Source organism: Lytechinus variegatus, chromosome 1 (assembly GCF_018143015.1).
Source record: "Lytechinus variegatus isolate NC3 chromosome 1, Lvar_3.0, whole genome shotgun sequence".
NCBI lineage: Eukaryota > Metazoa > Echinodermata > Echinoidea > Temnopleuroida > Toxopneustidae > Lytechinus > Lytechinus variegatus.
In genome coordinates, this window is record NC_054740.1 from 81,325,317 (window position 1) to 81,352,470 (window position 27,154).

Genomic DNA, 27,154 nt, shown 5'->3' on the forward strand with positions numbered 1-27,154 from the left:
TTAAATTCCTCTTTTATGACAGTTTATTAAAATTTTTGGCTCACAGTTTGCGCTCGCATTATTTTTGTTAAAAATATATCAACCCATGTATCCTATTCATGATTACAAAATGTCCAGTTATCTGACCTTAATATCAATTTCGAGCCCTCATTTGATTAATAAGTCATGTAACAATATTTTCATGATTTCCTAATAATCATTGTCCGTTTTTTTTCAGAATGGAATATCGACAAGTGTCATATCTCGCTTAGGAAGATAGTCATCATAGTCATTTGAAGACAAAAAATGACCTTAAAATGTCCCGGTTGCTACTCAAAATATATGTAATGATAAAAATATAAACTTGAGCTTCGCACTCGCATCATTTATTAAGCGAGATCAATATCCAATTCGTAACTGCGCTTAAATACTTTTTTTTTAGATCTGAAAATCAAATATATTTAGCTCCATCTTCTTATTATTGATATTATAATAAAGAATGTAATTGGAAGTTCCAGATTCTAGGTCCGGATCTAAACACACGCACGCATGTTTATTTAGATACGAATCTTGTGCCAGTTTCAGATTAGATTACCAAATATTATTAATGTAGGAATATTATCCATCTATCCAATTATCCATCCTTTTTCTGATTTACAAAACGTGATATGTCGAATTTCGTTTCGGCTCGCGCTTCGCGCTCACATCAAGTGTATAGTCATACTCCTTTCCTGTTCATGTTTTTAAAAGGTGCTTAGAATGCCCAGTATTTAGGTAGGAATGTAAAAAATGTTCTGCTCGCGCTTCGCGCTCGCATTATTTGATAGTTCAAAAATGGAGGATAAAGGAAAGTGTGTTAGCGGTGTAATGTAGTATTCACTTTTTGAAAGCAGATTTTGTGCAATTTTATACATAACAATAAATTATCTCGGATCTTGATTTTTTTCAACTAAGGTAACTTTAAAAAGACTGCATATGTTCATAGCAAAGTCGGGGCTCTCTTTATAACATTACTTTCTTATAATTTTTCTACAATTTAATACATAATCATATATTACAACAGAGGAAGAATACAGGAAGTTAGGATGCAAATTGCATTCGACAGGCACATGCGGATCAAGGGGTGAGGTGGTCTTGCTCCCCCTTTAAAAAAATACAAACAGAAGAAAAATAAGTGAAATGGAAAGGGAAACTTAAAAAAAATGATATGGTGGAAAAGAAAAAGGGGTGCCGTGCTGATGCGGCCCTCCTCTCCCTGCTGCTGGCTTACCCCTCCCAGTATTAAATAGATATACAAACAGAATCCAGTGTCTAATCGCCTTTGCCTCCTCTTGTACCAATTTGAAATAGACTAAGTAAGAAAATGTAAATGGGCAATTCCAGGAGGCCGAATGCGAACGCTACGCCCTATTGACTGCGTAAAAATAGGAAAAATGAAGTAACCAAAGAAGAGGGGGGAAAAAGGAAGAAGAGTGAAGAAATTGACAGACCTGCAGACGGGGAGAATATCTGCATTTCAGCTAGTTCAATTTGTAGAAAATAATGGTCCATTTCACGCTTCATACTTTCAATAGTTTAATCATAAGAAGATTGTGCACGCTGTTCATTTTTTACGAAAAATACTTAGGTCTTTTCTTTTTCGTCCTTGATGTTTGAAAGAAGTGAGTTCGCGCTTCGCGCTCATATTTTATGTTTATGAGAAACATGCTCTGTGCACGACTTTTTTCAGGAAGGCCTATTTTTTTGTAAAGAGTCGTGGTGTAGTGGTTCTGACTCCCGCCTTGTAAACGGAGAGTCGTGTGTTCGATTCTCACCGCGGTCTAAACCGTCCTTTGGCAAGACGTATTGCATACCTTGCCACTCTCCACCCAGGTGCTAAATGGGTACCCGGTTGGAAGCGAAAATTATTGTATGCTTGAATTTGCCAGCGCAATATTTAGACCGGGATAAATGCAAGGAATGCTTCCCAGGGTGTGGAAATTGTGCACTTTTCATGCGGGATTGAAATGAATCCTGGGGTAAATCGTTTTGCCCCTGCTGTAAATCGTTTTGAGCCGTTCTGATAAAAGCGATATTTATAAACTTGCTACCATTTATTATTATTTCTTATTAATGACACCTCATTCATGATCAAACAAAGTGCTTAAAATGTAATAGGAATATAAACTTGAATTTCAGTTTGGAATCTACACCTGTATTATTAATTTTGTTATGATATTTGTCCTATTTGTAAAGTCAAGCGCTGCCTATAAGGTCCTTTTTTTCAGTCGAGTGCATTAAAATAATCTAGTTCATAATCAAACGTTGCATGAAACATCTTTTTATGTTCAGTACAGAATAAAATAATCTGCTCACATCATCATGATCATTGCCAGTTTAACTATTGCAAGAAATATTTTAAAAGTCCACTTTTCAGATCAGTAGAAAATGCTTGAAATATTCCTTCTTCAAAGTGTAACCCCCCCCAAAAAAAAAAATCAACTCGTGCTTTGCGCTCGCGTAATTATGTTTAAAACACTGCTTGAAATACTAGGTTCTCAGGTTTGTTTAGTAAATACTAATTAGGCCCCTTGACCCCGTATTTCTTTACTTTTTGTAATTTTCTTGTCTTGTGTTATCCCGTTGCCCCATCTAGTGCTTTTGCAAATGGTTTTTGCTACTTGTGTACTCGTTCCATACATATTAGCATTGGATCCACACATTCCTGAATCACTCCGCTTGCCTTCCTATTCCAGTCCGAACGTTCCTGAAACAGTCCGCTTGCCTTCTTATTCCTGTCCGCACGTTCCTGAAACTGTTCGCTTGCCTTCCTATTCCAATCCGCATGTTCCTGATAAAATCCGCATGGCTTCTTCTTTCCTTCTTGAAGCTGACCTGATTGCGGATGGTTTCCGGAAGACGCGGAAGGGTTTAGGAAGGGCAGGACATCATCGGGACATCGTCAGGACAGGGTCCCGAAGGTGTCAGGAATTCATTATCCGCGTCCAAATTTTGGTCTCGACCAAAATTTGGATGCGGACAAATTTTGATTTCCCGAACACCAGGAAGGGTTTAGGACAGCGTGCGGACACTCCTAGGAATGTCCGGACAGGTTGCGGAAGGGTCGCGGATTGTAATTATTACATTCCGCGCCTTGTCCTGACGCTGTCCTGGCCCTAGTGGAAAGGGGTTTAATAGACGACAGATATCACTCTTGGGCCTTTTTATCAAAGTGGAGACAATGGCAGAGTTGGAATCGAACTCACAACCTTGCGATTATGAGTCCAATGCTCAAACCACTGGACCACACGACCCGTCGACACGACCCATTCTTAATGTATTAAATTGAGTGATTCAATCTGATAAAAAAAAATCCGTTTGAGTAAGTCATTACCGAGTCGTCATTTTGATTATTTCTGATGTTATCAATCATTTTATGTACAATTTATCATATCAGTCACAACTTACACAAAAATTCACAAATTGCTTCATTGAATTAAAAAAATATATAATGTATAAACCCTTTCGAGTTATCTTTTAATTCAGACTATATGTCTACTGTTAATTTTTTCAGTTTGTGTTTAATTTTATGATAATATATATGGATATTTTAAATATCATGTTTCGTACATGCAAATCCTGAGATAGTCTATATAGTTTGGTCGAGGTTATCATTTGTGCACATCAAGCCCCTATAAGGGCATATACATTTGTCCTCAGAGTAAGTGAACCCCATCACAAAATGCATTCCGTCAAGCTGATTGCTGAATGTAGACAACAAGACTGCGATGTTCAGTGGGTCCAGAGGAACAGGCCCCATTGAACATAATCTCTGTAGATTCTCTTCATCTATGGCCCGTATTCTGAAGTCGGGCTTAACTTACACCATGGTCTAACTCTGTGCTAAAATTATGGGAAGCCAAACGTCATACTTATCCTTCCCAGACAGTTACTAATGTTTTTGGAAAGTTTATTGTTAGATATATATGTAACTACTGGCTTTCCATAGTTAAACCAGAACTGAAAACTTTAAATTAAACCCGACTTCAGAATACGGGCCTAAGAAGCAATCCTCATGATCATGAGTTCTGGCATGTTTGGATCACCTTGGATTAGTTCATCTCTCCTTCCCTCCGACGTGAAAAAGACATGTGAAATAGTCCAAACCATCTGTTTTCTTTTCATATATATTTTTTAGCTGTAACTGAACAAACCAAAACAAAAATTAAAAATCCGATATTGACATCGCCCCGACCACTGAAAAAACGAGTGTTTGGCATTGGAAGTGAAAACCAGCACTAATTTGATATGAGGAGCTACTTTTTTTCTATCGCGGCCTTGAATGTTCAAACGTTTAACTTCGAATGCCACCACACCGACACAAATCTACGAATGACTAAAGAAATAAAGAATAAATCAACATTACGTGATCAATATTTAACTAGACGCTGGTACAGTTAAGACAGACGAGTGTTTGAAATGCCTCGTTCTTCATTTAAAGCAGGTGTATCATCAACATCATTGACGGACATGTGTGTTTTTTTTATGATACTTCCTTAATTTCTAAAAACATATCCTCACCAATAATGCATATACAGTGATTAAGCTACCCCCGTCTCTCCGAGCAAAAAGGAAATTAAAGATCTGTCAAAGAAGAAGAAAAAATCAAAGATGATTCTTGGTTTTCAGACATAAGTGGATATGCGAGAAGAAGAAAAGGGGTGACGGGAACAGTGAGAGGGAGAGAGAGGGAGGAGAGAGAGGGGGGGGGGAACTGCTTTATTTTAACCAGCACGATGGTAATTATGTGTCTAACCAATTTGGGGCAGTATTTTACCGAAAGAGGGAAGCATATTGTCCGGTAAGGTTAGAAAATAAGCAGCAATTATTCTAGAAAGGGCAGAATTTTTACCACACTGGATAAATAAAAATGCCCCAAAGAAATGCCCAATGTTGGTTGGGCACATAATTACCCTCATGGAGCATTTTTGCCAATTTTTTTTTCAGAGTGTAGCGATCAATAAAATTAAAAGTCTGTTGAAATAAATAAATAAATGCAAATTATATATTTGTTTCTATGTGTCATGTCTTCTTAGACAATTCCCTGGGCATCCTGGAAGTTGAATTCAATGTTGAATTCAATATGACCTCGGGGGGGGGGGGGGTGTCACCAAATGAATTTTCATGTTGGGGTGGCGGAGTTAATATTGTGGTACGTATTTGAGTTGTTAAAACTGTTGTACCCGAGTTTCCCCATCCAGAATCATTGAGTCAAGTGAGAATCGAGACACCACATGCCTTGCCTCAGTATTGTCTGTTATCAATATAGCGATAAAAAAAATGTCGATATTGTTCAGGGTAGTACGTTATTGCATATGACCTTGCATTTTTGTAAGCGAGACGTCAGTTCCGTAGTTTTAGATTTCCCTGATCTAATCATCATTGTTGTTTTAAACAATTTTCGAAAAATTCCCATAAAATTTGATCATTTGCACTTTTACCTTCTTTATTTCATTTTCCACGCTTTCATGGTTGCCATCATATCACGCAGCCACGTAGGATGATTAACTTGCGTTGGTTTCTACAAGATGAAAAGGCTAATCAAATTTAAACCGATAAAACTGATTTAAACATGTAACATATACCTATAAAAATGTGTTTAGTAGGAAACACCGATACCTATTAAACCATAGTTTCGTTTCATTCACGGTCAAAAAGAACTCGATTTCCCGAGGCTGGCAAATTTCCCCGAGGCCTTGATAATTACAAAAAAAATATTATAACATAGAAATAGATATATTGTATAACTTGGAAAGTGGTCATTAACAGTAGCCAATGCAATGAACATGGGGGAAACAAGCGGGTCATGGAAAATAATGACGAAGAAGTGGGTGTCAAACTGCATGAATATAAAAATTAAAAATCGCTTTTGAAAACAAAATGTGCTTGAAAATTAATTGCGATGAACAACCATCCAATAAGCTTATTGTTTTAGAACGAGTGTAAATTAAATACTAAATTAAATTTTAAATAATCTATTTTGGAATTAATCATTTTAAAAGATTGAATACGTAACCGAACTATTAATTGTTGTTTAGATGAATTCACATAATGCATGATTATTGGACAAATATTGAAGTTTCTATTATAGAAAACGTTCCCAATTGAAATTATAAGCAGGTTAAGTCATGATACAAAGATACAGGACTATATAACTGGCTTATCCCTCTAAATAAAATGAAAGTATAAAAATGCATTTTTTTTGTTTTTAAATATCGCGAGTAAAATAATCAAATAATCAAACTTATCATAATCAAAATGGCGTGAATTAAGACAGGAAATTCGTAAATCATCAACTTCTAGATTCTCTAGGTAAGACGTCATTTATTTCGTCACCCAGTATTTCATGAATTTCATCATAAATAATAAAGTTCTAATTAATTGTCAGTTGCCATGGTAACCGTGCTTGTAAGTTAGATAAAACCACACACTTCACAGAAGTACATAATACGGTTTTTTAAATAAAAAGCCGTAAGTCTCTTCTTGGACACTGAAACGATTATTTCAAATTCAAATGAACAAAGTGATTTTCAGCAGACAAAAACGTACATTAGATCATTCAACAAAAAATGTAGCGATCTACAGCAATGAGAATGGAATTCGGCAATTAAAGGAATTGAATAGATACGTGAGGAGAATAGAGCGCAAATGAGACTATCACCGCTTGAAATCGTTTTTCCATTGAATTTTATTCAATTATGAAATTAAATTTCGCGCCGTCCAAGTGTTCTAGTAGAGAGCGTTGACAGTCTGTGACCCTTGTGGGTGACGTTTAACAGTTGGGTATAAAAGACTCTTTGTATTTGTCGTATAGGAACATACTTTACAATTTCGTCTTCACCTATATGTTTGGCAAAAGTATGGTGACTTATTTTTAGAACAAAATCTTTTTTTAAAGCATTAGCTATACACAAATCCATACAATCATGTATGTGTGCCTCAATCATTCTATCAACTACCTTTCTAAAAGATTTAAAGATGGAAAAAATAACATCCATATTTTATAAAACAACATCCATATTTTATTGTTCGAAATAGAAATCCTCCGAGAATCCAATGCTTATAATATCTTGTAAAAGGATAATGGTTTTTCATCTCGCTACACCAATGAAAATCACATTACATGTTCATAATTTATTTTACCAATATTCTACATTCTACATCAACCCTTCTCTTACATAATCATAAACTCCTAGTTAAATTTATATCAGAGCTTTGAAAAAATGTTGTAAATAAAGATATTTTACCAGGATTGTGTAGGTCAAGGCATGGCAAGAGATAATTTAATTCGTCAATACACTGAGGCAGAAATTGCAACGAGTCGTTTCTGCTACTTATAATCATGTTTAATTTTCCCCTATATAAACAAACTTGGTCTAAATGATTTAAAAATGGAACGCGAGAATAGCTAGCTTGTGTATATCAGGTCAATTTCAAAAGGCAGACGTTCGAATTGTAATATGGACAATAATTAAACTGTAATACCACCGATCAGTTATTCACCTGCCGCTAAGACGCATGTGTGAAAATATCCTCATTTACAAAATGAAATAGATACTATCACTGACCGCTTTCTATATGGTATTCCTCTCAGAGACAGGTTTTGTCTTTGGTGGATGTTTGCGTGATAGAATTATGGCAGGGGTAAATTGTAACGCGTTTACAAAATATCATTTGGTCTGCTTCCTTCGTATTGTATCGCCAATGACATCTGTTTTATTCGCTTTAAACCTTAAAAATCAATATCAATTAATTCATCAGATTTTATATCGTGAGCCCTCGTTTGAAGTTAAAATGAATTTCGGTTCAATTGAAAAAAAAAAATACAAACAAATACATGAATCGATAGATGAATGAATGACTGACGAGAATTAATACATATTTAAATAAATAAATCAAAGAATAGATAAACAAATAAACAAAATGTAAATTAAGATAAAGGTGAATAAATTGATACATACATTATACGTAATACCGACCCTTAAAGGGCTTTGATATTGATTAAAAAAAGGACTCAAAATAACAATAAACTGACTTCACTTACAGCCATAAACAACTTTTTCGGAGTTCTACATGCTTTGATTATGCTCGTTTTCATTCGTCCTTTTGTATGTACAACACTCTCAATTCTAAATAAAATATTTTGACAGGTCCAAGCGTTTATTTATTCACAAAAATATGCAAAATTACCAACTAGAGCCCCCAAATGCAAATTCTTACAAGCAAAGCTGTCGTCTTTGAAAAATTAATGTCTGATTGCTTTGCATCATTTACATAGATTTTTAGGGGACGTATAAAATGCATTTTTTAATAATAAAAAATGCGAGCGAGCAAAATGTTATATATTTGTTTTACATTAAACGATTCCGTGTCGTATTTCAGAAATTTAAGGTGCAATGCTATTGATACAGGACTACAGTTTGTATGTTTTTCATTGAATTTCCCAGAATCAGCAAAAAATAAATCCGTTTTTGTCAACACGATATTTTTTAATCGTCACCATGACACTCTGAAAATTTGGTGACAGAGAACTCTACTTGGGAACACTGATTCAATATGCGGTCCATCAATCTAGTTCTCCCAATCTCAATTCTGTTCTTTCTATTTTATAAACATAACATATTGTAACATATACGTGACTGGTTTCGTATTAGATGGTTTACCCTTCTCAATACATTCCCATGGGGATCGAATCCGGGGCCTTTTCAAGGGATTATTGTCCTAACTAAAGAAAAGGTAGAATGTATCCAACGTTACATGTCTGATCATACCGGCCCACGCACAGATTTGGCTTCGATTGAACGTTGACCGAATAATATTGTATCGACGATGTTTTTGCCCAAGGCCTATTTCTGCTGAGAGAGAGAAAGAAGGGCACGGTTTTACCACATTTGGGTCATAGATTAAGCTCAAAAGTGATTAGGACGACAAAGAGAGTGTCAAAATAAAGTCATATTCGGCCAGAATAGTGATCAAAAATTCTGTTTATCTTTTAAAATTGATATCTTGAGTTAATCAAGTCCATATTTTTTCATGTCGAAACCACGTCTTTAACAAATCGAACTTATCGCTCTCATGTTCGAAAACAAACAATTCCTAAAGTGACATACGGCATATTTTGATGGCGAATGATTACTTCGCTCGCCGGTTTAGGATGGCGAACAAAGTGCATAAATCATATATTCGGCAGAAAACAGTGATTGAAAATGTTCTTAAAAATCTTGGGCATATATACATGATGATGTGGAAAGCACATGAATTAAACAAGTGAGGGGCCTAAAATATAACACAAGTAATATAATGTATATTAAAATAGAAATAAAAGCAGAAATATATAGGCCCTCATAAAAATTTCTAACGAGGTGAGGGAGTTAAATAAACAAGTGACATAATAACAGCAAAATAAACCCAGAACCTTGGAAGTGTCTTGACCAATAACTGTTCTATTAACCGAAATAGTAAATTCATACAGAATATCTTTTTAATGTTATACCGCTTCGGAAAGAAAACTTTAGAGACATAGCATACATGATATTTGTTGATGTATTTTAATGTGGAACTGACATAATTGAATATTACATATTTCGTCCACTAAAAAGAGTCTGCTTTGTTTCCTCGACGCACTTGTAAATCAAACAATTGGACCAGTATAACTGGTATATAAATATACAGGGACAGACTGACAGTAATTTCCACTCCTATTCATTCCTTCAAATTATCAGGCAGGTATACATGTAGCACATATTTCGCGTTGTGTCCAAATCGGCACCGCGGGTACACTTTCTGCGCGAACCGCGCTCTTCTGTTTCAATTCCGCCCTTTAAATTAAAGAAAGAAACGTATTATTGGGCATTGGAGAACTGTAACCTTAACAATTTAAAAAATGATTTGATCTAGCCTTCCAGCAATCGCTAATTGTAAGTTACAAGAAAATTCGGCCATGTATTGATATTAGAAATATAATCATCTATCGCACGTCAAATATTCAATGATCGGAGTGTTGAAAGTAATTGAGGGGACAAGGATAATAGCAACATTCTTTTTTTTAAAAAAAGAAAAGAAAACACTCTTGTGGAATTAGAGTATGATATGATTTAACGTACATCATCTGAAGTATAAACTGTGCCGGATATAGGTTGATAAATAGTATGACATTCGATAATCATAATTGCTGTTGACGATCGACGTGGAATGAATCGATAATGAAACATTCATATTCATCATAGTTTATTCATTGCCTATACCTAGCCGGTATATAGAGGACAAACGAGTTGAACATGAGCAGGGTTGTGAAAGCGGATAATCAAACGGAATTATTATAATACTTCGGAGGAGTTTATATCGATTGATGAGCAAGAAAAATACTTGGATGAGGCAATCGGTCTATGAAATAGCAGTTGTTAAATAAAGGGAATAATGCCCATTTTCGGTGCTTATCAGTGCTACGTGGGTTAGCCGGTTGGTATTAATTTTCAATATTCAACCTTGCCGTGATTACTCAATTTATGATAGATGAGAAATAACATTTCTACTTTAGAAAATATAGGAGCACTAGTGTTGACAGGGGTTTATACGTTTCCCATGTTTATTTTATAATGTTATTCGTTTGTAGAGAAAATTCAAATAAACAAAATATACAATAATCCCCACCGAATTTTCATTTTGTATTTTGGTTTATTGTTGATTTTGAAGTGACAAGATTGACAAAAATAAACGTTATCTGTTTATCTCTTCGTGGGTTTGTAATAAAACAAAATAGACAGGTTACGACATCGCTTAATAACTTCTTAACCCGATATATTTGATAACTAGAAACTCTGCAAGCCATTAATTTCATCCAATATTTGTTAGTTGTAATAAATGGTAATATCGTTGTTACATCAATGCTAATATTAAAATTCAAACAAATTAATGTAAACGAACCTGGGGTGGTGTCACTGATCTGTCAAATCGTTTGTCTTGATGCCTTGTATTTTGCGTAGCCTTGCCAGTGATGAGCTCTTCTGTTTGCCGATAACGTCTTTGAAAGAGCAAGTTATTTTCATTATATAACTTTCTTCACCTGTTTACTTTTGTTTTCTCTCCTCCTCTTTCAGTTTATAACTTGTTCTCGAACAAGTGATGAGAAATTGGACCCCAAAGTCGAACAGGCGAGTGGGAAGAAGTTCATTGACTCTCGCTGACACTCAAACAGTCACGACACCGCTGGGGTTCGATTCAAGTGTCAATTCAAGAGTCAAGCCTCAAACACACAAAAGCGTGAGATCGACCCGTTAAAGTTTTCTCTTTACATGCTTTAAGACAATGAAAAGCGTAAGAAGAAGTATAGCATCATATCAAGCCTGTGGAAAAACTAGGGAGTTTTATACTCCGCCTCGAAAGATTCGCTGTTGTCCCATGAGTGTGTGGGAGTGAGTTCAATCAGTTGGTGAGTGTGTGTATAAGATACGGACAGCACAGCGTCATCTGGCTTAGATGTTAACTGAGTGGTATTGTGTCACGTAAGGTCAATGTACTCGACAGAGGGCGCAAGTAAAATAAAGTGACAAAGTGGGTTTCAGCGAACAGAGACAGCTGCTTGGTTGTGGTAGGTGCATTGGCGTGCTATTCACAGTACAGACATAATTAGTATGTGGAGAAGAGAGCATTTGTTTGTGTCATTTCTAGAGTGTAGTTAACTCTTTCCTTTGCCGCCAATTTGCACCAAACAATGCACTAAAATCATATTAATCTGACACATTAAGAGATAAATTTTATATGAAATATCATACCAAGAAAAAATAGTTTGGAGTGACATTCATCTAACACTAAAAACATCATACCATTAATCAAACAGTAGCAGTATTTTGGGGGTTGTTATCGCGCACACCACATGAAAATATGAAAGTATGCACTTTATTTTGTGAGACTCGTTTGCATCCCTAATGGTGCAAGTTAGCACATTTGAGGGGGCACACACATGTTTTTATTCAACAGGGTGCAATATTTTGTTTTTCTTAAATAGTACGATTCTCACCCTTTAGAAATGTAACTTATTGGATTTGCGAACAGCTTCTTAGGGTTAAAACCTGCACCCCAAAAGAGATTTTTTAAAATTATTATTATTGTGACATTTGAAGGTTGTACAATTATTAGTGAAACATTCTCGAAGTGTTTACGTGCTAACCATACATTTATGGCATTGCATTCACCATTAGCTTGTATAGTAGCAATACGCCTTGAATTTTTTTTTAAATGTGTCATCCAGTTTCACGTCCTTCCTTTCGTTTCAATGATTGTGATAGCTAGGCATTTGGGCGTTTTATTTGATTTTATGATGTATTTTAAATCTTGTTTTGGATAGACCATCTTGCATTGATTCTGATATCTTTAAATGTTTCTTAAAACATTAGATATTAAGAGGGTGCTGATTGCCGGCGTACATACCTCAAGAAAACAAGAAAGATGTTTTATGATAAGAATCTGCCCCTCCCCCCCCAAAAAAAAAAAATCACGATATTATGCTTGCATTTCGTGATTATAAACAAAAATCACCTATTTACAACACAGTCTTGAATTGACAGACTAACCATATGGGTTAAGAAGGCAACTCTATGTGGGTAGAGGTGACTGTCACATCTAACATGTCTAATGAATATGTATCATCTCATGGACAGGAGCGTGGGAGAAGTATAGAGTGTTTATCCCATTGATAGAGACCCTTTAATGGCCTAGTATGATGGCATCCACTCATGGTACTCCATACATGTTGGTCTATCGGGCGGTCACTCGGGTAGTTAATAGAATTAGGCATATGAAGATTTTAAACGAAATCATGTCTTCCATGTCATATGTCATGACATGACTTTGTGTCCGACTTTATACTCTATCAAGTCGAGCCTAGTCGCTTTCGGGATGTATTTGTGATTTCACACACAATCTTCACACAAACGGCACCTCCACGAGTGGTCTAAGGCGCCTGGCTATACATAGAAAGTTTGGGGTTCGATTCCCGACCGCAGCACCCATGCCCGTGAGCAAGGCATTTAATATACAATTTATCCTGCTTTCAAATAAATGGAAATGCTATATGCATTATTGGTAACCATGTGCACTTGTTTATAAACAAAAATTTACACACAATTTAATATACTTGGTGAATGATAAAAGAGCAATACATGTGGTCTAATAATGTCTCGCCCAAGTGAGGGCAAATGTATCATGCAGAGGATAGAATCCACAACTTTCATGAAACTATTCATGTGTCTTAATAGACCACGGTATACCTCCACTTTGTATCCCGATACCATCCTCTCCTCCGTTTCGCTCCGTCACACCGTCCATCCGCCTCCCCCCCCCGTCCCTTTCTTCCTCCTCTCCTCTCTTTATTTTCTTTTGTGTCTCTGTAATATGCCTGGCCTTCCCACTTCCATGGTTTACATGGTTTAGCTAAGGATAAAACAAAAAGCAGTAATCATAAATTGCCTTGTGGTTTTGTCCAAACGATCGACTAGAGTTGCGCCCTCTACGTTGTATCTGTGGATAATCTTCGGTGATTGAACCTGTTTGTAATCTGAGCGGTCATCTTGAAACGCGAAGAACACTCCAATATCAACTTGGCGTATCGCTTGAAATCAAGAAGTTCCCTTTGACCAATGATGGTGTGGCAAAGTAGTTATGGGTGAAAGAGTTTGATAAAGATTTAAATTTTCAAGAGGCAGAAGCTTCAATGATTCCATGATTTGTGTAAATAGACTTCATTCTTGTGAACATACTCAGTACAATATTCAACAGTGGTCGTGTGAGGAGTGCTGTGCTATCTGTCTTATTCCAGTGTTTTTTTTTGTATTGTGGCCATCTTCTCATTACCCTTTCCGAAGGGCCTAACATTACTTTCATATTATGTTGCCCCATGTTTTAACATGGACAACACTTTCCTATCTTTTTTTTTTATATATATATTTTCATTTTTTTGGTGAGGGGATAGCGCTGTCTGATTTTTTTTTACGAATGTGAACTTTTTCGTTTTGAAATTCCTGGCGCATTATCTTTGAATTCTCTTAATCAGGTTAGTTGCTCTTAGTAACATTATTATGATCCGCCACTTTTTCCATCGCTATTCAACTATATCATTGCAGAATTGTAATTAACGTGTGCCTGATGATGCCACTATTTTATACGAAACGGAATAAAATCAAACAAAATTCAATTTAATCATAATTGTATTGATGATGTTCGTAATCACCATCGTTTTCATTTGTCAATGGCATTAGTATCCCATAATCATTACCATCATCATCACCAATAACATCAATACTAAAAGTAATAGTGTTCACACTCATCGTACGAGGGGTTCCAACTCGCAAGGTTTGCTAGTGCCAATGGTCAAAAATCAGATGGGGAAAAGGTTCCTCTCATGAAGGGTCACTCTTGTGGAAAGGACTTCCATTAGTGCTTAAAAGTGCGCCAACTACGGAAGCATTTATACATTTATATTGGAGGCTATTAAAAACTCACGAGAGGCTGCAATTGCATATTTTTGTTTTTTCACCTGGCCAGTGAGTGTAAATCATGCAAATTGAATTTATTCAATGCCAAATTTATGTATGTTTTTTTAAATTATTATGTTATCTTATAGTATGTGTTTTGTTTAGTTAAGATATAGGTAAAGTAAATGTAAATAATCGTTACGTAACTAGAATATTATAATTAAGTCAAATTAATAGTAATTGATAACATCCACTCTCGATTATAATTCTATATTTTGTTTTCACGTACAAGCAAATAATGATTTATGGATAGAAATGTGCATAGAGGTTCTTTCAATTTAGTTTTTGTTTAATATACCGATTTCTAAATTCCTCTTGCATCTTCACTCAGTTAAATATGCCTGAGTAAGTTACATTCCATTTTTCCCCTTCATTTCCTACTAAAATCCCGGTGAATACTGGTTCTTTTATCAATTTACTCATATTATTTCACTCTATTGTAATTATATTGTAATGTAATAATGTATATTTCACATGTTTTGTATATAATGTATTATGTTTGATCTATGTATATATGTATTTGTGCAGGGCCCTGATTGAGAACAGTGTGTCAATAACTGAACAGGCTACCCTGGGTAAATAAGACGAATAGAACAAAATAAATAAATCGTCACTATCACAAAAACCACACATCCTTTTATTACAAAAGCCACCGGCTAAATAGTCTTCTTATACACCATCACGTTTGTACCCATCTCCACCGACTTCACCGTCATACTCTTAAAAATCATCAAAAATTTGTATTCTTTTTAATATTTCAAAAAGTTTCGACGATTCCTAGTGAGTGTTTGACACTTAAAGGGGTGGTCCAGGCTGAAAATATTTATATCTTAATACACAGAGTAGAATTCACTGAGCAAAACGCCGAAAATTTCATCAAAATCGGATTAAAATAACAAAGTTATTGAAGTTTAAAGTTTAGCAATATTTTGTGAAAACAGTCGTCATGAATATTCATTAGGCGAGCTGATGATGTCACATCTCCACTTTCCGTTTTCTTATGTTATTACATAAAATCATATTTTTTTATTATTTCATACTTGTGTGAATAATATGTCTCCCTTATAATGAAATAAGTTGCAGCAATAAATATCTAATGCACTAAATCAGTTGTCAATCCAAGTTTTCTACTTCTTGGAGGAAAAAAATTGAATAAACCTAATTTCATAGGATAAAATACAAAAGAACAAGTGGAGACATGACATCATCAGCCCACCTAATGAATATTAATGACGACTGTTTTTACAAAATATTACTGAACTTTAAAATTCAATAACTTTGCTATTTGTTGTCCGATTTTGACGAAATTTTCGGCATTTTGCTCAGTGAATTCTACTCTATTTATTATGCTATAAATACTTTCAGCCTGGACCACCCCTTTAAATCATTTTGGCAGCTTTGGCGGGAAGCTTTTTCGTATTTCATCAGTTTATGCAAGTATAATCACAAAAGTACTCATTCGAAGCATGAAAACGAGTGACAAAATAGAGACCACCAATATTGTCCAATTCAGCAGGTTATATTAAAATAATCTTTAATGTATACATCATCAATATATTACAACTGTCAGGATCAGAGAAATGAAACGCTCTCAAGATAATATTACTTTCTCAATTTACATCGAAAAAATTCAGCCCAACACAATATACAATAATATGTGCATTTCTAACAACAGAGGTACATACCCGAATGAAATAAATCGAATCGAACCCTCTTGATTGAATCGAGTATTATGCTACATCACATAAATAGAATACTCAACGCATTTTAAATGCTTCCATACGCATGCTACGGATACAAATATCAACTGAAAGTGAAATGAATAAATAATTAAATAGAGATTTATTTGATGAATACTGATAAGCACTAAGAAACAGAATGGGAATGACAAAGTACAAGTATCGCGTTATTGTCATGATTGTGATGTAAAATGAAAATGTCTCGCATCATATACATTTCGATTTACAGTGTACTTCTTCTGAACCAAACTTGGGAGTCGACGTTTTGAAACAGTCCTGGGGGCCGTTTCATAAAGCTGATCGTAAGTTAAGAGTGACTTTAAGAACGACTGGTGATCCTTTCTTGTGGTTAATTAAATGTTCATTGGTGATTATTTAGCGCGTAAGAAAGGTTCACCACTCGTTCATAAAGTCGCTCTTAACTTACGAACAGCTTTATGAAAAAATGACCTGATATAGAAACTTACGGATCGTAGTGGCAACCTCTCGTCCTCTTCACAAATCAGACGCAATTTTTTTTTGGTTAATGATACCATGAAAAACGAGGAACACAATGTGTTGTAGCGTGGATTTGTTCAGTCCTCCGCGCAACCAACATCCAAGTCCCTTCACAATTCACAAACTTCCTAACTTAAATCTATACTGTCATAAATGAGTATATAATTTATGATGATACATATTTATGATTTTACGGAATCAAAATATATTGAAACTGCAGAACTATTTCTGGAAAAATAATAATCACCCCTGTCCAAATAGAATTAAGCTCGTCATAGTCCTTATACTTTTACCCATCGAGGCAGAAAAAAATACTCGATTTTACCACGTGATTACATTGTTGACATAGTTAAAAATAAATTTGGCATGAAATATTAGATACATCATAGATGGCATTAAACTATTTCAAATTAGCATTCATATCTTTGATCATTATGGTATTTATTGCAAAGAATACTGTCGTGCTATTTCTTCCGGGCTAATTTATAATCTCAGGGGCAATTTCATTAAAATACATTAACGATCTTACTATGATATCACTTTAAAAAAGACATTGCAAATGAAAAAATGCCATGTCCTCTTTTCCACAAAAGATATAGATTGCAAAACCAATGGTGAATCTGTTTTGTATTTTTGTAGGTTTAATTTCATCAACTGATGTTATAAAGACGCCTTACTTTCCCCTTCTACAATAAGGAAGCAAACACGATTGGACAGAGAATGTACAGCTACAGAATCTAATCGTTTCAATAATAAATTATTATTCATATTTAAAAATGAGTTATGTCATGACCTAATTTAGAATGATAATGACAAGATATGTGGGAATGAGAGATTTGCGTAGGTAAATTGGTGTTAACATAATGACGAATTACCAAAAATATGATTTTTTTTCTTAAATCCTTCCAGTTTTTCGACTCCCCAAAACAGAAGAGAAAAAAAATATAAAGAAGACCAATAGTTTCAACAAGTGAAATTGTACAATAAACTAAAAAAACAAATCGAATATTCAACTTCCCATCCATGCTCCACATGAAACAAGTTCACGTAACAAAGTTCAAAGTCGCATTCAACTCTGACCTCAATGACGTCATCAACATGAAAGCCAAACTGTAAAATTCAGATATACATATCTATGTTATACATATATACCAATTACTTGACTTAGGAAAATGGGGATAATAAGATATTTACAAGATTGGTAGAAGAGGTAGGTTTATAAAAATTTTGCTTTGTACATACAGATTAATGACAAAAACTATACCACCATAATGAAACTAATTTCATTTTTACTGTCGACATAGCCGAAATAAATAATTTGTACTCTCTCAATAACTCGAAACACAGACGAAACTAAACTACACTTTACTTGTATATAATACAGTAGGTAATTCTGTCATCTTTAGCACCATCTTAATAATGCAATTTCTGACAAACATCTCTCTTAGAAAGTACAATACTGAATCATAGCTAAAGTAAATAATTTGATTTTTCTTTGTTTTCATGTTGACGCAAACTTTTGAGAAGCGTCATGAAATAGCACAACGTATATCATCTACTTTACATGAGACTCTACATTGAGACTATAAACAAAAGTAATGACGAAATTTTATTTATAATTCATTACCATTTTTTCCAAACGAAACAGGAAACCACCTGACCTATGGCATATCGAATGAAATGGAGTTCGGAGAAAGTTTGTAGGAGAAGGTTCAAAGAGTGTTATTATCAAACGATGAAAACGAACCCCTTGACGAACGAAAATAATAAGGATTACTTCCGTGCACCCTATTCGATACCGAGTTTACTTTCGGAGCAATTTAGTTCCAGCAAATGTACGCCTACATTTTAAGAAAAAAAAAGACTGACCTGTTAGAAGTTGTGTGATTTTAGATATTGGTTAAAAAAAAATCAATATTTGACAAATAAACCTCTTCAAATTTCTGCAATACAATATGACGATATGTAATGTTATCGACTTTATAACCAATGGAAATATATCATATTGCACATATCTGGCACGTTGTTATTATTCGTTATACAAATATGAATTATTTATTGTGTAAGTTCAATAGATCAAATAAGAGTTATCACAAAATAAATCATCCTTTCATGATAGGGAAAAATTACATTGTAATCACTATTTATTATTATGCATTTATGCTCCGATATAATAAAAAATTGAAATATATATGTCAAAGTCTTAATCTTACCCAAAAGGAGAAAGAAGGGTGTGGAAAATGAACTATTTTATTTTGCTATAAATCAAAGAACATGCAATTAACATAACATTCCCTTGATATAATGAGAAAAACAAATAATCTAGTCCTGCAGTCATATTTCCCTGATCACGCTGACATTTGCGGATATTGGAAAATTATTATAATTTTGGTAAATAAATAATACCCGTAGCCGACAACAGTATTACAATCACCAACATGACCATTTGTTGTATGATGATGTCGTAAATTAATGGCGCCCCAATAATATCCACATAAATAATAACTTAAAGTAGGAATTTAATTCCGCCCAGTCATCTTGATTAGGTTAATCATAAAACATGAAATTAGTGCTATGTTTATAATCAAAAGTAAGAAGGAATATTTCTTAACAATACATTTTGTGTTTTCTTGTTTCCCCATTTGTATGGATATGATTCCATCATTTCTATTAGTTGAATGTGTCAATTAATAAATATTATTGTTGAAAATAAAAATGAATTATATTGAACAGCCTAGATTAAGAAAATACTAATGTAATATTGTGAGATAATGAGTTCCTTATGTCATTCAAATGGACTGAATTACAACATTACTGTGAACAGTACATGGACGGAGCTATCTGAACGCAGTTTCTACGGTCATTACTCGTATCACTATCGCAGTATCTTCGTAGCAGCGGGATTGGTCGGAGTGATTTGACGTGGGAAGTTCAATGAAGCTCGTGATGACAAAGCTCCGCTTCACTTCCAGGCGATTTTTCCTCTACGACGCTCAGTAGATGGCGCTATGCAAGCTTTCGTCATAGATCACAATTGACTTCCACAGACTCACACGACCTTGAGGTTCGACACCTTGTTATTTTCAGTGTACGGTCGTGGTTTGAACTCCTTTCAGCAGCTACCAATGCAGATACAGACTGATCAGCATAGTATGTATTCTGTATCATGACATGTCTGTTCAAATGACAAAGATATAAAGGATAAGAGTTTACATAACAATACTAATCAATTGATATGGGAAGACAAATTTAGGACTGGGTGCATAATGGATATTAAAGACATGTTGACATTTTGCAATACATTTTTTTAAAGACGATTGAATATGAAAATACTTACCTGATTTTCTTATTTACGAGATAACTCATACATCTACTTGATTTGCTAGTTCAGCCCTCTGGACTGCCATACCCGAATAGAACTCCCAAGGATTTAAAAAGCGCGAGCGCGCCCTCTCCCGTTCAGGCTTACTACCCATGATCACCGCGCAATTAGCGTCCATCTTCCTCACCTTTCGCAAGCCCATACGTTGAAATATGAAAATACTTACCTGATTTTCTTATTTACGAGATAACTCATACATCTACTTGATTTGCTAGTTCAGCCCTCTGGACTGCCATACCCGAATAGAACTCCCAAGGATTTAAAAAGCGCGAGCGCGCCCTCTCCCGTTCAGGCTTACTACCCATGATCACCGCGCAACTAGCGTCCATCTTCCTCACCTTTCGCAAGCCCATACGTTGAAACATGTTGCTACGCAAGGCGGAGGGTCGGTGGGAGGGTATCAAGTAGATGTATGAGTTATCTCGTAAATAAGAAAATCAGGTAAGTATTTTCATAATTTACTTCAATAACTCCATACATCTACTTGATTTGCTAGACCAGCACGGACTCAAACCGTAGGGAGGCATGTTTTCAATTGTAAGCCTAAGAAAATTTAAAAGAAAAAACAAAAACAACGAAATTTAGGGAGAGGGGGAAAAAGCCGCAGCTGCTTTAAGCGCCGAAGCAGCAAATCTCGCCTCGCTGGACGGAATGTCCTTCAAGTAGAAAGAAGTGAAGGAGTTAGTTGAGCGCCAAAAGGCGGCCCTCAAAAATGTCCTCGAGAGGAATGCCCTGTATACTCAGGAATACTAAGTATCATGGGCCCTCGGCCTAGTGTCAGGAGAACAACATCACCTGCTGACTAGAGCGTAAGAATCGAAATTTGTTGAAAATTTCAACAAGAATCGTGATCGGAAAACTGAAGCTTTTAAGGCTCAGTAAGTGATCAATCGACCAACCTGAGAAGGCGAGATATCTCAGAACCCCTACCGAAATTTAAGCGTGCCGCTTGCTAGTAACTAGCATGCGACTAGCAGGGCACTCGCTTAATAAGCGAGTGCATGCTAGCGAACAGTCCCTGCTCGCTAAAAGATCGCTTAACTATTACTCTGCACGCATATCACACGCTTATTAAGCTAACCGCATGCTAGTTACTAGCATGCCGCAAGCTTGCGCAAGCTAGTCGCACGCTTCCCGCAAGCTTGGAAATTTCTGTAGGGGAAGCCTCCGCGTGGGAGAAAACGCCCAGAATTCGATATCTGTCTCAAATGCGTGAGGGCAGAAATCTGCAGAATTCTGATAGAGAGTTGTGGTAAAAAGTTACTAGCGGTCCGAAGGGGACCAGGAACGACGGAGAGTAGGGATTTAGGAAGAAAACCACTCGTAAGGCAGACAAGGGTCGAGAAAGCGACTGAGTGCCATCCTGTTAATAAGGAATGCCGCGGACATGTTGCCTATGTAGAATAGAGCAGTCTGGTCAAAACAGCTCAACCGGGCGTGTCAGGGATACAGCGCGGTACACATCACGACAAAAGTGTGTTAGACCGAGTGATCGAGAGAGAACTCAGGATCCCCTTTCTCCCATACTGATTGAAGCACCCATCTGAGGGTGCAGTGCCCGCGGTGGAAGAGGTGGCTTGGCTCAAGCCACCATCGCCGAGAGAGCCCGTGAGGCTAGGCTGCGATGGCTGTCCGCTGGGCGGGGGAATCCCTAGCAGCAGCAAGTGTACGCCAGAGGGAGCTGGCGAAAAAAAATCTGTCACGATATTACGTGTAAACGACCATCAAGAGATGCTCTAAACGAACAGACATCGCCAGATATGATACCTCAACCGTTACATTCCCAACGGAATCGAATGAGGTAGCAACGGCCCTGTCCTATCAAGTTAGGGACGGAAACTGGCTAAGAGTGTCGAAGTCCTCGCTTGAAGAAACAAGCGAAGGAGACTTGAGGAAGTAATCACAAAATTTCCATCAGTCTGCGGTGAGAACCAGTTGTTTATGAAAACAGTCACAAGGCCTGTTTCTCAGGTGATCGTAAGAGCGAGCACCGCCGGCGCCGGTTGCGGCAGCGTGGAACAGTCCGATATCGGTAAGATAAGGAGCTCCAAAAAGCTGCGGGTGGGGGGGGGGGCGGCAAAAATGACGCCCTAAGCAGCGGGGGATGAGAATCTAAATTTCTAAAAGAAGAACTCCAGTGAAGTAAATCACTTACATGGAGAGGCTCATCCACAGTCGGCCCGAGAGAAGGCGGGTCGTAGTGATCGTGGTTAGGAAGGCATAAGCATACATCCATCCACTGTTACATCATCCTCGGTCGTGCGGTGACCCTGGCCACATGCCTTGCATGGAAGGAGGATGAAAGCAGCATGCGGGGCGACTCGAGTGTGCCGTGAAAAAATTTCTAAGAAAGAAGCCGATTCGACTAACGGGCACGGTAAAGACATCCACCGTAGACCACTCCGCACAAGGAGGGAGCGGCGGAGACGCCCGCAAGATTGACCCACATAGAGGGCAGTCTATAAGATAGACAGTTAGAGCTCGACCGATGGTCTGGCGGTGTACAGTTTGGTGTGAACTCGCCGACCCGGTACGGTGGGTGTGCCCAGAAAGTAGGCATAGAATGCCGACAGAGAATCCTGGGGCTTTAAACAAGTTTGAACGCACGTACATAGCCAACAATCTCATGAGATGTACGGCGGTTACTTTCCTCCGAGATGATGTTTACCCAACCGGGAAAGACTCGGGGAACAGCTGTGAATGTCAACAGGAGGGATATCTAGCATATGAAAAGCTGATTCCTTCCACGTATTCGGTGCGGGTGCTGCCGGCGGTGTCCGGGGGGACGACCGGTGATGGCAGCTCGGGCAGGGTTCGTACGAGCCGCCCGAATACGAGACAAATAGGTTAACATAACCATAATGCATCGGGTGGTGAAGGCATAGCGATTATTAAGCACAGGAGAACTTTTAATCGCCGTGACATTCAGATCCGATATACATACTCATAAGCTCGGAGAGCTATGAGATAGTGAGACATACCGCTGAGCGGTGATGGTGCTCATATCAGAGTCGCCCTCTCTTCAGCGGCGATCGCTGGAGAACGGGTGTCTGTACTATAGCCCTGACTCTGGCGTTGCAAGGGTAGGAGCTAAGTAAGACAGGGCACCCTTACTTTCGAATAGAAAGTGAGGTTCAGGCCAGAAAAGCGACGGTCCCGTCGCCTGGGCGGACGGTCCGCGGACGTGATAGGTTGTCCTCTCAAAGCAGCCAAACATTCTCACGAGAGAAGTGCGGCATGCGGTATGTAAGAGATTCATACCTCCAATCTACGGGCCCGCTTAGGGGGAAGAATGGAGAGGGTTACCGCTGAAGGAGTCGTCGCCGTATGTGAGCTTGACGTAGAGGGCGAATTCGGGAGTACCTGCATAATAATCGCCCCCCCCCTGCCTCTGCCTTCTCGCTAGCCTCGAGAGGCTTGAAAATTTCGAGACGGCGGCGCCGGAGCCTGGCGCTTCCGGGCAGCAGCAGAGCGGGGGTGGGTTTACACCCACGGAGCTGGCGGCTTCCTCGTCGTAGGAGCCGCCTCGTCTAGAGCGACCCCGTCACTCTCCGAGACCCCCAATTCGGCCGATTGAGCTCGGAGCGCCTGAAGAGGCGGGGCGAGAAAATATGGACTCCCTTGCTTCATCAATACCCCCGCTCGGAGGGTAGATGTGAGGTAGATACTTGTCAAGCAGCGCCTGAGCGCTTACTGAAAAGTCGCCCGCGGGATAGGGGTTGTCCTCGTAAAGGGAGTCTCGCTCTATGGACTGAACCGGGAGGTTGTCCAGTAAGCGCCGGGGTGGCCCCGCGTGTCGGCTGGGACACGTGCTCTGAGATCGACGAAAATGCTGGAAAGCACACGCGATCTTGGGGCACCCGGTTAGTCGGTGCACTGGCTGGCGATTTAACAGAATCGCTCGAGGATTTCCCCCGGTGTCTGGTGGTTATTGCTCACTTGTCTCGCTTGATGCTCAGGGGCATCAGCGGGGTGAGTAGACGTCGAGGGTGGGGTGAACCCGCACTACTCGAAAGCAGAATGTAGCAGCATGAATAGCTGTGACATCTGACCACCGACACAAGGGTCTGAAGGAGGGACGCCCATGGCAACAGGGCTGGCCGACCTCACCTTCGACCTCTTCTTCTTCGCGGCCTCCGCCGGTGTGGCCGGGGCAGAAGAAGGCACAAGAGGCACGGGTGATTTCTTACGATTTGCCGCCCCTGGCAGGGCGGCCGTCAACAACGAAACTTCACCCGAATCTGACGGGGTCAGATTGTGGTCACAGTCTGATGTGTGACGCCTCTCGCGGTAGCAGAATGTAGCAGCATGAATAGCTGTAACATCTGACCACCGACACAAGGGTCTGAAGGAGGAACGCCCATGGCAGCAGGGCTGGCCAACCTCTCCTTCGACCTCTTCTTCTTCTTCTCTTTCTGCGGGCTCCGCCGGCGTGGCCGGGGCAGAAGAAGGCATGAGAGGCACGGGTGATTTCTTACGATTTGCCGCCCCTGGCAGGGCGGCCGCCGACAATGAAACTTCACCCGAATCTGACGGGGTCAGATTGTGGTCACAGCCCGATGTGTGACGCCTCTCGCGGTAGCAGAATATAGCAGCATAACATGTATGACTGTAACATCTGGCCACCGATAAGAGGGTCTGAAGGAGGAATGCCCATGGCAACAGGGCTGGCCGACCTCTCCTTCGACCTCTTCTTCTTCTTCTTATTTTGCGGGCTCCGCCGGCGTGGCCGGAGCAGAAGAAGGCACAAGAGGCACGGGTGATCTCTTACGATTTGCCGCCCCTGGCAGGGCGGCCACCAACAACGAAACTTCACCCGAATCTGACGGGGTCAGATTGTGGTCACGATCAGATTGTGGTTACAGTCTGTGTGACGCCTCTCGCGGTCAGGGGCTGGGCGATCTCTCCCGATGCTGTCAACGGAGGACGACTTATACGGCAGAGATCCTGACCTGTGCCGGGGGGAGAGAACCGCACTCTCCCTCCGGACTTCTGGTGACCCGGTAGCCGGTGGGTCGCATAGCCCTATGGGTGCTGCGGCGGCAGGACCTAGTTTAGGCTTGGAAGCCTTGGCTACCACTTTTTCCTTTGTCCGAGACCGTGGCACCACAGTCTCGGCCTTCCTTCTCTTAGCATCCGACCGCAAATTCGGAATGCTGATCGACGCACCCTCATACTCACCGCCGCTGGGCGCTCACCGCGGCGTCCCTCCTGCTCGCCTGGAGGCGGCCGACTTCTGTAACTTGCAATCGGGACGGTCCCCGTGGAGGGCACCAGGTCCTCTGGGGCTGTGTTAGTCCCATTCAAAGATACCTCTCTCTACCCTGAAAAAGGAAAAACAAGAATTTTTCTTTTTCTTTTTTTTTTTTACAAAGATCTCGCTTAGATTAAAAGTGGAGACCGGAGTGGTCTTTCCCTCCTCCTAAAAGGAGTTTGTTTGAGCAAACAGAACAAAACAAGAGGGGAGGGGTAGGGAGGAAGAAGAACCTAAGAATAGTTTAGGTATCTGCCTGTAAGAAAATAAAAAGGAGGTCGGAGACTTTGAAAAAAGAACTCCTACAAGGTTCCCCTACTATATTCTCTTTTTTTTTTTTGTGCCCGAAGGAAAAATTCGAAACAAAAATTCAAAAATGAATGCAAGTTCAGAAGAGAAAGAAGTTTCCACCTGCGAAGAAACACAAAAACAAGCATTTCAGAGCAGGAAGAAAAGGGATTGAGAGACAAATAATTCCTAGATAAGAGAAATTTTACGATAATTTCCAAGAGGAAAAAAAAAAAGTAACCTCCTGTGGAAAGGTAAAGAAATTCAGAACAGGAGGAAGGAGGAACGTCTCTAGTAACGATTCCAAGAGGAAGAACGACACAGTAAATCCTCAAAGGGAATCGTAGAGCCCGCCTGTCGAAATAAAAAAATATATAAGACTAGGAGGGAAGAGGGAATTGAACGAAGAAAACAATTCCGGGACAGGTCCAAAAAAAAAAAAAATTCTAACAGGAAGGAGACCCCACCTGTAAAGAACAAAAATTTTTTTTTTTTTTTTTTTTTTTTTTTAGGGGGGATTGAATAACCAAACAATCATCAGGTATAATTGCGTAAGCCGAATTAAACAATCCCCGAAGCGTCTGTGAATAAAATATTAATCAAGAATTTTATTCAGAACAGAAAGGAAAAGGAATTGAGCTTTAGGATCTGCTTGTGAATAAAATATCAATCAAGAAATTTATTCAGAACAGAAGGAAAAGGAATTGAGCTTTAAGATCCGCCTGTGAATAAAATATCAATCAAGAAATTTATTCAGAACAGAAGGAAAAAGGAATTGAGCTTTAAGATCCGCCTGTGAATAAAATATCAATTAAGAAATTTATTCAGAACAGAAAGGAAAGAGAATTGAAGAATTAATCAATCAATAATCAATCGAAAATCTTAATAAATCAATTCCAGAAAGCAAGGAAGGAACAGAGTTGAAGATCCCAACCTGCAAAAAGAAATAACAATAACACCCTCGACAACAAAGTGTAGAGGCTGTCTAGAATTTAATTCAAAAACGGCACCAAAAGCCACCACGCTTTGAACGTGAAGAACAATAACCATGACAGGTGGTGAAGGCTTGCTGCCACGTAGGCAGGCCAAGCCCGGTGCCTCGCGAACGCGCTAGCGATGCGGCGCGACGAGAACTCAAACGTTAGAAAACAATTTAAGTGTCACCAAAAACACGTCTAAAAAGTCACGCCAAGTGTAAATTCTGAACACAATCTTACACACAAATGGAAAGATTGAAATTAAAAGGGAGAATGCACCACAGATAAGCGAAAATAATATACCAAAGCTCAAAAAGATTTGAGCTCTTAGGAGACTTATCTGAGCACGTCTTGACAGGTGGCTTGCCGAAAGCAAAAGAGGAAGATGGACGCTAATTGCGCGGTGATCATGGGTAGTAAGCCTGAACGGGAGAGGGCGCGCTCGCGCTTTTTAAATCCTTGGGAGTTCT

General features: G+C 38.6%; 1 protein-coding gene across 1 annotated transcript in view; it reads right to left on the reverse strand.

Annotated features, from left to right (window-relative positions):
* Positions 1-17,402: 17,402 nt before the first annotated feature.
* LOC121424882 (BMP-binding endothelial regulator protein-like) overlaps positions 17,403-27,154 on the reverse strand; it is a 47,839-nt gene continuing 38,087 nt past the window's right edge. The window contains exon 15 of the mRNA XM_041620735.1: positions 17,403-19,958. Coding sequence (XP_041476669.1) covers positions 19,948-19,958 — 11 coding nt within the window. The 3' untranslated portion in view covers positions 17,403-19,947. The remainder of the gene's footprint in view (positions 19,959-27,154) is intronic.